Source organism: Pelodiscus sinensis, chromosome 5 (genome assembly GCF_049634645.1).
Source record: "Pelodiscus sinensis isolate JC-2024 chromosome 5, ASM4963464v1, whole genome shotgun sequence".
In the NCBI taxonomy this organism is placed as follows: domain Eukaryota; kingdom Metazoa; phylum Chordata; order Testudines; family Trionychidae; genus Pelodiscus; species Pelodiscus sinensis.
In genome coordinates this window covers 29,748,712-29,761,108 of record NC_134715.1, presented here as the reverse complement: position 1 = coordinate 29,761,108, position 12,397 = coordinate 29,748,712, and the positions used below count along the sequence as shown (strand labels likewise).

The 12,397-nt window shown below is 43.8% G+C and overlaps 1 protein-coding gene across 5 annotated transcripts in view; it reads right to left on the bottom strand.

Annotated features, from left to right (window-relative positions):
• EGF (epidermal growth factor) overlaps window positions 1–12,397 on the bottom strand; it is a 109,916-nt gene that overhangs the window by 65,805 nt on the left and 31,714 nt on the right. For all 5 annotated transcript variants that reach the window (XM_014571590.3, XM_014571589.3, XM_006119278.4 and 2 more), the window contains 5 exons: window positions 12,220–12,345; window positions 11,144–11,266; window positions 4,636–4,758; window positions 2,819–2,944; window positions 403–539 (listed from right to left, as the gene is read on the bottom strand). In XM_014571590.3, the coding sequence (XP_014427076.2) occupies window positions 403–539; window positions 2,819–2,944; window positions 4,636–4,758; window positions 11,144–11,266; window positions 12,220–12,345 (635 nt within the window). The remainder of the gene's footprint in view (window positions 1–402; window positions 540–2,818; window positions 2,945–4,635; window positions 4,759–11,143; window positions 11,267–12,219; window positions 12,346–12,397) is intronic.

Here is a 12,397-nt window from a genome sequence, read left to right as displayed (position 1 = left end):
TTTTTGCAGATACAGGCTAACATGGCTACCCCTCTGAGACTTAGTTCTAGACAACGTTTCTTTCACTGACAAAAATTGGGCCAATAGAAGAGACCCACCGTAGCTCTTCATTCTTGACTGCCAGTCATACTTAAAACTATGTGGGAAATCCAGCCTTTTTGACCTATGGAGCACATCAAACTAAATGATAAAGAACTGAAGGGTTAAATTTAACCCATAGACTGGTGTTTATCAGCTTACTCAGGACAGAACACCACACCGACTGGGTGGCTGGACAGTCAACAGAATGATGGCAGCGCAGCATGTAACCTGGATCAGTGGCGGCAAAAAGGTTAAGGTATAAGGAAACACAATCCATTTGTCCTCACAACACTTCAAAATCCTCTCCTTTTAATGCCTTACCTTACTTTCAACGGGGTCATAGTCCAGCGCTAAGACTATTCCCATCTGCCAGTCGAGTAAACTTGTATAATCTGTTCCATCAAAACTGATGCGTCTGATGTCCTGGCCAGTTGCAAATAGCAAAAATGGCCTGGGGCCTGTTAATGAAATTTTGCATGAATGTTTAATTCTTCTAGGCCCAAAGTAATCTATAGATAAGGTGCTCTAAAGAGGAAGAGCAATTAGAATACTCATTTCTCCTCTCTCTTGCCAGACTCTTTTGTTTCCATCACTTAAATTGGAGTTCCACAGGAAGATTTTATCCGTGAAAAAAGGAAAAAGTTAATTGTCACTGGAAGTAGTTGCTTCTCTTCCATTTATTGCTAAATCTTAAACTAGCACTTATCTCTTCTGCGCAAATGACTGCATAATTATGTTGGACACACATAGAGCAAATTATGAAGTCCTTACTTAGTTATTACTCAGTCCTTTCCTCAGGCAAACTCCCGTGAAGATCAATACAAGTTTTGTCTCAAGAAAGGCTTAAAGTCTGGGCCCAGGCATGCACAAGCTGCACCAGTATATTTTATTTAACAAAGAAACAGGAGGGGATGTGTTAAAATATAGAATATTGACTGAAAGCCACTCACACTTTTCCGCCGGCCCATATTGTTGGAATTGCTAAGGGCACACCCACACTGCAATCAATGGGAGGTAGGCAGGCATATTCACGCCAACTTTTACCTAGCTAGCACAAATAAAAATAGCCATGGAGATATGGCAGCATGGATTTCAGAGCAGGCTATACACATCTAGTAGGTAGATATTTGCTTTGCTAGTCCACACTAGGGTCTGTGCTAAAAGCTGCAATTCACTAGAACAGCACCATTGGGACCTGACCAGTGCAGAACCAGAGAATTTTCTGGATCACGTGAAGTCAATATTGTCTAGCAACATTACCAACTCTTACACTGCTTACTGGGCTGTTAGAGAACATTTGGGGGTAAGTTAAAGCTAAATAACAGCACAGAACACTGAGAGGCAGGACTGGTGACTGTAAACAAACTTTATGGGACCGCAGGAAACTTGGCCGCTCCCGTGATAAGGCTAACTAACATCATGCCGGACTACGGATGTTGCCTGGCCAGAGAGTGCTGGACTAGAGAAGTTCAACCTGTGCTGCATCTTCATGGCCATTTTTCACCATACTAACTAAATTAAAGCTAGCATGGCTACTCCTTCCTGAGCTGCAATCATACCTACAAATGCAGCAAAGACATACCCTAAATCAGCATCTCCCAACATAAATGCATTATTGCTGCTGTTGTCATTTGCATGACAGTATTGCCCAGAAGCAACAAGTGAAATTAGGGCACCATCGTGCTAGACAGCATACAGCCATATTGTAAGAGACACTTTCTGCCCCCAAAGAATTTATATTCCGAGTAGAAATAGTGAATGACAAAGGGCAAAAGTGAAACTGAGGCACAGGGATTCGGATTCTGATCCTGCAAGCAAGTCCATGCTTACCATTACACATGAGAATAGATGTAAATATGTGTAAGTGTTTTCAGGATCAGAGCTGTGTCATCTGCTCAAGGGCTCCCAGAGTCTGTGGCAGAGGCAGAAATTGAACCTACATCTCTTCTTTGCCAGTCCAGCCACAAGAAAATCATTTTTCTTATAAATTGTCTATCATAACACCACCATCCAATCCAGTCCACTCAACAGGGTGGGACCATAAGGAGCTTTGCACTGTAATATTTAAGACTGCAAGTTGGTATCGACATGCAGTGAGTAAAACTGCCCAGTGCAGATGTGCCTATTGTCATATGCCTGGTGTTTGACAATGCAATTTATTCATCAAGTCAGCTTCTCAGGGCATGTGTGTAATATATAACATCTAACATGGACTGAAATCTAAAAGTAAAGACTCACTCCAAAAACTCTCTGCTCACAACCACTGTCCTTACTTACACTGGAGGGATGGGTCTCGCACTGTGACATACACGTCAACAAACTTGGACGTTTTTGGATCAGTGGTGAAAATAATTCTGGAATAGAGGGTCCTCATGCTCTGCCCACTCCCCACATATAGAAACCTAGCCCCCAGTCCTGCACTGTGTAGCACATCAGCTCCCCGTTTACTTGCCGGGAACAACACATGCTACGCAATACAGGAATGGAGCCCCTCATGAAGTACTGAAGTTAACTAAAAGAAACAAAGTGTTGCAAGGGAAACTGATCTGTGCAGTTGTGTGTGCCACAATATAGTTCACCATGTTTTATTTTCCCAAGCTAACAATATTCCTCAAATTCATTCCAATTAATTAAAAAAAAAATTAAAAGTGATCCAAAATACATAATCCCCTTTAAAAGTTATTACAAACTTTCTTGTTATGTAGCCAGGAATATCCAGGAACACTTCCATACTGACCTATAGCAGTGCAGCGTCTTTTATCCCCTTGTAGCTTATATCCAGGAAAACAATCACACTCCCAGGAAGATGGACTTAAAGAGGTACAAATCTGGCTGCATCCACCATTATCCAGAGATGTACAACCTTAGAGAGAACATTTAAAAAAAAATTAAACTCAGTTATAATATAACGCACTATAAAACCTCAAGTAATCAGCAAGAGAACAACCCACCATACAATTATCATTTCAACTGGGAACTAGATTTCATTGGTGACAGACTTCAAGAGTCAGTGTTATTATTAAAAGCCCAAGTTTCCTCATGAAGTATTATCAGTAAGGTTAAGATTATCAGATCCTAATGTTACATTTTTTTCTTGAAGCTTTACAACAGGGGCAGCAGGACATGTAAACAGGGTTTGTATGTGTTGATTTAAGTCAGCTCATTATACAACAGAACTCTAGTTAAATCTACAGAAGGCAACAACTTCCATCAGACACTGAGGGTATGACTACACTAAGCAGCTTTTAGCAACAAGGCTGTATTGACACTTGTCATTTATGGGTTTGAGTTTTTTAAGCACTGTGAATGACAAAAGCTTTGTCAATCAAGTGGGAGTGTAGACGTACCCTGTACTTTGTTCCATGGCATAGCAAATTAACACCATTTTTTCACCAAACGTGAAATGCATTAGGGTGATTATGCAATGAAACCCACTGATCTTGTAACTTGATGGATCTTTCTAAGTCCATGCCACCTTGTTGAGAGAATGCCTTATATCTTCATCCTGAGATGAAAAATCATAGAATCATAGAATCCTAGGGCTGGAAGAGACCTCAGGAGGTCATCAAGTCCAGTCCCCTGCCCAAAGCAAGACCAATCCCAACAAGAATGCAAATGATTTACTAGATTTTTTTTTAAATCACTACTCAGCCTTACCACACCAAAAGAAACCATTCCATCCATATAAATGTGGTCTTATTGGATATGTCCACACTGTAACTGGGTACATGGCTACCAATTCGAGTAGACAGACATGCTCCTTGTGAGCTACTGCAATAAAAATACCATGGTGGGTGAGACAGCACGTGCTAGCCACTTGAGGACAGACCCAGGGGTTGAGTGGTCTTCTACTTGAACATCTAGACCAAGTCACTGCCTGTGCCACAATGTCTAAAGGTACACACACACACAGCCATTATGTAGAGATACCCATCAACTACATAAACTGACTCAACTGAGTGTACACAGCAAAAACAAAGTCACACTGACAAAAACGGTCCCCACCTCCAACTGATCCTTCCTAGGTCTTGGCTTCTGTATAACACTCCAGAATATACAGGAGCTGTAAAGGAGCCATCAAAGAAGTGTCCTCCCTAAACCTTCCCCCTGTTGTAGCCCTTGGTGTAGGAGATACTTCTGGAATAGAAGTGGGTGTTAGGGGAAGGCAAGTAACAAAAACTCTTTATACTATGGCTCAAAGCAGCCTTCCCCTTTCCCCTTTAAGCTGTACCCTCAGTGCTGTGTCACCTGAGAGAGTCTGTCAAGAGAAAATCACTGGTCTGTGTTAGGGAGACAGACATTTGTTCCAGATTAGCATTTACAGAAGGGGCCAGCAGACTACAGTCTGAAGGGATTCAAATGCTGCTGACCAGAAATGACTATTGGTTCTGATGAGTTTTATTCATCCTATCAAAAAGCATGAGACTCTGCTGTCTTGCACAGACATTGACAGCTGTGCAAAGCTAGCATGAAATACCATTACCCAGCTCTGAGGCTCGGCACTAATAATAAATGTAGACTTCAGCACCCATTAAAGCAAGAAAATGTACTTACCTGAGCATGTTTTGCCATCTACTTGGAGCACCGATCCCCCAGGACAGAAGCAAATGGGCCCTTTAGATGTTTCAAGACAACCGTGGCTGCATTCAGTGTGATTATTTGCACAGGAAATGAGCTCTATTGTAATTTGAAAGGGAAAAGGTTTAAGAAAAACCCATACTAACTTCACAAAGGTTAATCAGCATTTTTAAAAAGTCACAAAGGTTCATTTGCAGACACATATTTCTAATATTTCTATTTGCTTTTCAAAATTTCTAAATATCATGACGAAGAAAGTTGAAATAGTTGCTGTGCTCTCTTAATATGTACCTTGTAATTTCAACTTTCCACAATTTTACTCAGATGTCAACAAAGTAGCAACAATTAAAGACACACTCACATGTTGCACGTGAAACTGACCAAATAACTGAACTGGGGTAGAGAGTCTGAAAGTATGGGGGAGGCTAATCTGAAGAGAAGGATGGTCTTGTGAGTAAGACACTGAACTGTAAACTAGATGTGGGTGCATCTCCCAACTCTGCCCTGTATTCCCAGTGTGACTGGAAGTAGTTAGTCTACTCTGTGCCTCAGTTCTCCGTCTGTAAAGTGCTTCATACTCTGGGAACAACACCATTCCTTTCTCCCACTCTTTACTTAGTCTCGTTAGGCCATAACTCAGAAAGATACTTAAGCATTGAAGTCAATCACTCATTTCTTCATTTCTTAAAACTGAAATAACCCACTCAGAGAAGTGAAAAAACAGATCGACAGAGCCAGAAGAGTACCCAGACATAAACTTCTTCAAGACAGGCGAAGAAGAGAAAACAACAGAATTCCACTTGTCATCACCTAGAGCCTCCAACACAGTATCAACAATCTACAACCTATCCTGGAAAATGACTCCTCACTATCACAGGCCTTGGGGGAAAGGCCAGTCTTCATCTACAGCCGTGGTCCCCAACACGGTGCCCGCGGGCGCCATGGCGCCCGCGGGGGCATTTCAATGCGCCCGCCAGGTGCTCGGGGCTGGCCTGGCACGGGCGCTTGCGGGGGGAGCACGCTTGGTGGGGGGAGCGCCGGGCGCGCAGCACTCGTGGGGGGGGCAGGGGTGGGCGCCGGCCCCGGGCACGCGGCGGGGGGGAGCGCCACCCCGGGCGCGCGGCGGGGGGGAGCGCCGGCCCCGGGCGCGCGGCACTCGGCGGGGGGGGGGGAGCGCCGGGCGCGCGGCACTCAGCGGGAGGGGGGGAGCACCGGGCGCGCGGCACTCGGCGAGGGAGTGGGGGGGGAGCGCCGGGCGCGCGGCACTCGGCGGGAGGGGGGGAGCGCCGGCCCCGGGCGCACGGCACTCGGCGGGGGGGAGCGGGGGAGCACCGGCCCCGGGCGCGCGGCCCTTGGAGGGGGCCCTGCCCCCGGGCGCGTGGCTATGGGGGGGCCCTGCCCCCTGGCGCGCAGCTGGGGGGAGCGAGCGGCAAGGGGGGGTCGCCCTCGGGCATGCGTCAAGGGGGGGGCCCGCCCCCGGGCGCGCTAGTGTCCCCGCCCCCTGGCGCCCGGCGGGCAAACAGCCACGCCCCCTGGCGCCCGACAACCTCAAAAGGTTGGGGACCACTGATCTACAGACAACCCCCTAACCTCAAACAAACAAATCCTTACTGCAGCACACAGAGCTGAGTCAAACCAACCATATCCCGGTACCTTCCCGAAATGTGGCTGCTCTAGGCCTTTGACCATGGTGCAGTGTGAGCAGACTTGCCTCTGTCCACCCTGCACATTAAAGGAGATTTTAATCACCCAACCACACATCCTGCTAAGCTGTCATTTTGGTCTGTGCACACTCACAGCTATTAGAGACAGCAACACAGAGGGGCTGTGTCTCGATTGGCCAGTTTTTCCGGAAAAATCAGCTGCTTTTCCGGAAAAACTTGCCAGCTGTCTACACTGGCTACTTGAATTTCCGCAAAAGCACTGACTTCCTACTGTAAGAAATCAGTGCTTTTTGCGGAAATACAGACTTTTTCCATTCGGGCAAAAGTCGCGAAAATGGCGATCGGGGCTTTTTTGCACAAAAGCGAATCTAGATTGGCCACGGACGCTTTTCCGCAAAAAGTGCTTTTGCGGAAAAGCTTCCTTGACAATCTAGACACTCTTTTCTGAAAATGCTTTTAACGGAAAACTTTTCCATTAAAAGCATTTCCGGAAAATCATGCCAGTCTAGACGTAGCCAGGAGGTACCATTGAAAGAAATGGTCATCCTTGCATTTTCACTTTTGTATCTTGCTTACTTAAGGTGCTCTTTAAATACTGCTTCTCCTGCTGTGGAGACAAAGTATGTATTTAATCATTACATATTGGAAATGCAGTGTTCTGCATCTAGAATGTATTCTCTCTCTGAGTACACTGAAGTCTTAACTGTTGATCTTCCAGACACAAAAGGAAGGTGCGATACCATGTCGCTATTCCTCTTGGCAAGGGATTGTAAATTGTCATCAGTCTCATTACCTGAAATATTGCTTATTGGTATTCTTTCCCTTTCAGGTAATTAGGCAGGAGAATAGCCATAGTTACCCTCTATCCAGCCAACATATTTGTTTCTTTACACTGCCTTAGTGACATATGGAAACATCTGCTGAAACAAATGCAGGTTTCCCACAGATGTATCCATGTATGCTGGCCTGGATGGTACAGAGCTGCTGTAAATATTACTTATCCAAGGCAACTGTGCTCTGCTATGCATTTTTCTGACCTCTTACGCACCTTGAAAGAGATCTAGAAACTCACCTCGGAACACCTGGCTTAGAGACTTATATAAGAAGCAGGAAGTCCTTAAAGCTTCAGGCTACTATGTGGGCTACCACCATCCCATCTTTATTCTTAAATGAGAAAAGGTGCTGGTGTTGTGATTAGGTGCATAGGGTGGGAATCACTTTGTAGTATAGAAGTTATAGCAGTAATCTAGGGGTTAATTAGTCCCTTGTCTGTCTCAGGTGATTATCTTCTTCCCGTATATCACAATTCAGCACTTACATTCTAAACTGATAGGTGACTTGAAAAATAACTAAAATGATCTATGGATCAAAAGAGTGATGAGCTGTGTTGAAAATGTTCATGGTTTCGAGTAGCTGCATGTAAGATAATGCCACAAACAGGGCACAAATCATCTAAAGATAGGGATCAATTGCAATAGTGGCTCCTCCCTGAGCTCAGAAGAGCACTGAACTGCTCCCGCTCTGTCTGGCCCAGGTATACACTTCATCCAAATGGTGATGCAGGGAAGTAGAGCAAAAGCTCTGCAACAAGCCAGATGCACCAAGGGAAGCAGGCAGTACCACACTTGAGAATCATAGTGCGGCCTCCCCCAACCTTTCAGGCATCAAAATGGGCTTACACCTTTTTGAGCATGGGACAGCACAGTGCCTCATCCCCTCTGTCTAAATGCCAAACTCAGCCCAGGACAGTTTGGGGATGAGTGCCAGAGTAGTAGCCTACAGCAACATCCCACGAGGGTGAGTTTTCATGAGATAGAGAACACACCCAAACTGCCAACCTGTGAAAAGTAACAGTGGCTTGTACCATAGTGAAATGAAACCCCTTTAAAATACACTCAGGCAATGGAGATAGCATTGTATTTTCACCGTGAGACAACGCCACTCCACAGACATGATTTTAAACAAATGTTCTTCTTTCCCCCCAATGTGTAAGCATAGCATGTAAAAGAAAAGGCATTTTTCAACCATGGTCTGAAAATAAACAGTGCAGGATGCACACTTGTCATAGTCAAGTACAAAAGGAGAGTCAGTTAGGGTACGTCTAAACTACATGCCTCCGTCGAGATCGGCAGAGGGAAATGAAGCCGCGATTAAAGTATGCCTCGTGAAACCAGGTTTACCTGTGCCGATCAAGAAAGGCTTCTTTGTCGGCGCGGCGCGTCCAGACTGCCCCGATCTGCCGACAAACAGCTGATCGGCAGAGCGGGGCAGCCATTTAAATTTAAATGAAGCCGCGATTATTTTAATCGCGGCTTCATTTCCCTCTGCCGATCTGGCTAATCTACATGCCTCCGTTGACGGAGGCATGTAGTCTAGACACACCCTTACTGAGCCCAGCTCTGTTGGTAACCACATGGGCTTTCCACAGCCAGGTTTCCAAACAGCTGTCCAAGACAAACCTAAGGAACATTGTACTGTGTAAATCTGACTGGAGGATTACATTACTTTAGAGCCTTAACAAAGGAATACATTAGACTGCACCACAGGCACAACTGTCCCATACTTGCTCCTGGTCAAACATGGCGATGCAGGCTCTCCCTGTCTTAGCGTCCTCCTCTGATGTTGGTCCCCTCAGCCTTCCCTTCCCAGGGCAGCCAGCACTGGTGAAGTGGCTCCAGCCCCTTCCTACACAAATGTAATCCCTTATGAAAGAATGAAACTCCCAACTAACAGAAGATTCTGCCACCCCTCCTGGATTGCCTTCACGTTTTCTGTGCTCTGTCTGAGAGATTTCCCTAGAGTCCCTCTCACAGCTCACTGGAATCCCCTGCTTCTAGCAAGCTCCCTCCCCAAGAGCCTAACCTGTTTCCTGTAGTTCCTTCCTGCAGTTGACTTCTACTAGTCTTAGGAAACCCAGGTGTTGATCAGACTATCTGCTGATCCTATTTTCCCTCCCCCTCATGCTATGAGGCACAGGAGGGGGATGATTGAACTGGGTTAGCTGGCTGGTCCAAGGTCCCCAGGCCTTTATAAGGGCAGGCTGCCCCGATTCCAGGCTGTTATAAACAAACTTACACAAAATCTCTTTTCAGGACATGCAAAGCATTATGTACATGTCACACCCTGCACCCCCCGCCCCTCATCAGTCAGGGTTGGGAGTTCAATGGAACCAACAGGTGGAGTGCTCCCTTCTGAGTCCTGGATGGCTCAGTCCTAGGAGAGGCGAAACAAAAAACAGGACTATGTAGCACTTTAAAGACTAACAAGATGGTTTATTAGGTGATGAACTTTCGTGGGCCAGACCCACTTCCTCAGATCAAATTGTTCCTGGGAGAGGAACACTCACCATTTCCTCTGGAGGCATTTCCCCTGCTGGGCTAAGAGCAAGGAAGACAGAGGAGATGAGAATGTACTGGAGAATTCTCTGTTGCTGGCTATTGTGTAAAATTCTGTCTTCTTACAGTGACGCCTCTTATCCCCTGATAGGGATTAAAATACTGTTTACCCCACAATGATGTTAATAACATTGAGGCTTGATGCTTTATTTCATCTCTGCACTGTGGGTTGTAGATTTTGTTTTTTGTTTGTTTGTTTTTTCACCTTTGCTTCCTGCCCAAATTGACTAGGTACGCAAAATTACATTCTGGTCCCCACACACAGTAGGGATTTAGGTGTTCATATTCCCAAGTCTTACACGTAGCAGCTAATCTTCCTCACATAAGATCAGATCTTCAGTGACTCCCTCAGAAATTAGGAACCTAATGGGCCTCAGATACTATGGCGATTACAAGTCTGGTACAAGAACCTCCATAGAACAGAACAGAATCATGACTATGACTAAAAATTAAAAGAAATATTTGTGTGGCCAAATGCCATCTTGGCTGGGCAACTTTAAATGAATGAAACCATGACTAAAAATGTAGATCGATCGAGCATGAATAAAACACTGTTGAAATTACTTTGATTGACCCACTACTTGAAAGATATTCTAGGGCCCAAGCAATTAGAAATTGGAGCTCACGCAATTTTGTTATCATGATGGAGCAGGAAGAAGAGGACACAGAATTCTTCAGGAAAAGTTCTCCAAATAAGTCAGGTCCACAGTTCCTACCTACCCACACAGGTGAAATCTCTTTGCGCATTTTAGTGAGTTTTATATTGTTTTATATTATTACTTAATTATCAATATCTGAAAATGGACACTCTTAGAGGTTGTTCTTAATGGTCTCTTTAAGATCAAGCAATATTTAAAAAAAAATTCCCTGCCTCCTACATCCTTTGCCTCATAAATTTACCATGACAATCTTGCATAAACCCACTGTAAACATTGCAAAAGTATATACACAACCAGGGATGGGAGAACTCCCAAAGTTGAGATTCATAGCTTGGAACTGTTTCAGGTAAACATCTTAGAATGTGGATGCTTAGTTAACTCCTGTAGGCTCCATGAGACTCACATGTGTAATTTATACTCAGTGCTTAGTTTGTAATGCAAGAGGTTCCAGGGCCCAAGCAATTATGAGCCAGAACCCAGGTAATTTTTTTTTACATTCATAACTGCACTGCAAGCCCAGAGGAGCCAAGGCTATGAATTGCCAAGTACAGAGGTGCTGGGGCTCAGCTCTGGCAAGTCCTTACACATGTTAAGCACTGCTTATTCTTGCTCAAACAAGACCTCGAAAGTTGGCTCACTGAGTCTAAGCTGATCTAACTTACACATTAAAGGACAAGAGGAGACACATGTAGCAACACTGGAAACACAAGTATAAGTGAGGATTCCAAGATCAGTCCTCAAATGTTTATATATTACAGCTACTTACCATGACATGTTTTCCTATCAGGTAGCAAAATAAAACCTCGTGGACACGTACAGTAATAGGAGCCAGGGATATTTACGCATCCCAGAGTACAGCCATGGTTCCAAAACGCACATTCATTGACATCTGACAAGAGAAACAATTGTATGACAGAGTAGGATCATTATAGGTAGGACATGCATTAATAAAGCAAAGTAGCACAAAGTTCAAGCAGAAAGTCTTAGGTAGTTGTTAATGAAGACGGGATATTTCATTTTGTAAAATATGCTGGTCTTAATATACAATGAAACACAAGTTTGTAGAATTCAATTAAACAAGCTTTAATAAACTTTAATACACTGATTTATAATTATGAAGTGCCAAAGGGCCAAATTTTTAAAGATATTAGGTGCCTAAACAACTTACGGCAAAATTTTCAAAAGCACCTAAATGCCATAGGATCCTCAGGTCCACCTTCTAAAGTGATTCCATTTTTTTATGGGAGATATGCACCTAACCTGGTTACACACTTTTGAAAATCCCAGTAGGCACCTAACTGCATCTTAAGGGCCTAAATACTTTTGGAAAATTAACTTCTGAGTGATTAGTATGCTTTTATAAATTTTATTCTAAAACAAGTTATATAAATGAAAGAAAAATGTTCAAAGAAAAATATAGGAATATTTAATTTGGAATAAAACAGGTAAGGTTAATTTTTTCAAAAGTAAGAGTTTTAGGAACTTGAAAATGTGACTAGGACCCTACATTATTTTGGCATATGAACACTTTACACTTGTAGTGAGATTCATTTCTTATAAGCATACAGAATTATACATGCTTATCTGAACATCATCTGACTAATCAAAAGTGAGACTGCAACATTTCAAAAGAACAGACTTTCTTGAGGTATTTTGGTATTTTTGCTCCTAGACTCACTCAGACCCCAGAAACATGGAAATAAAAGATGACAAAGAAAAGAAAGTTACCTGGAATTTTTAAAACCTCCAAAAGAAACAACATTCAGTATTTGAAAAAAGATACAAGTGTGGGAGAAAGCTTATCCAGCTGGCCCTCCAGCCCATCTTTTGAATCCATATTACCTTCACAGTATTGCCTATTTCGACTTAAAACAAATCCATTGGAACACTTGCACAGATGGGTCTTGGAGTCAGCCTTGCAGATGCTTCTCTTGCAGTTTCCATTATTTAAATGGCAGGATCTGTGTTCTGGAAGAGAAAATGTTTTCTAGGATGGAGATTGATTCATAACACACAACAT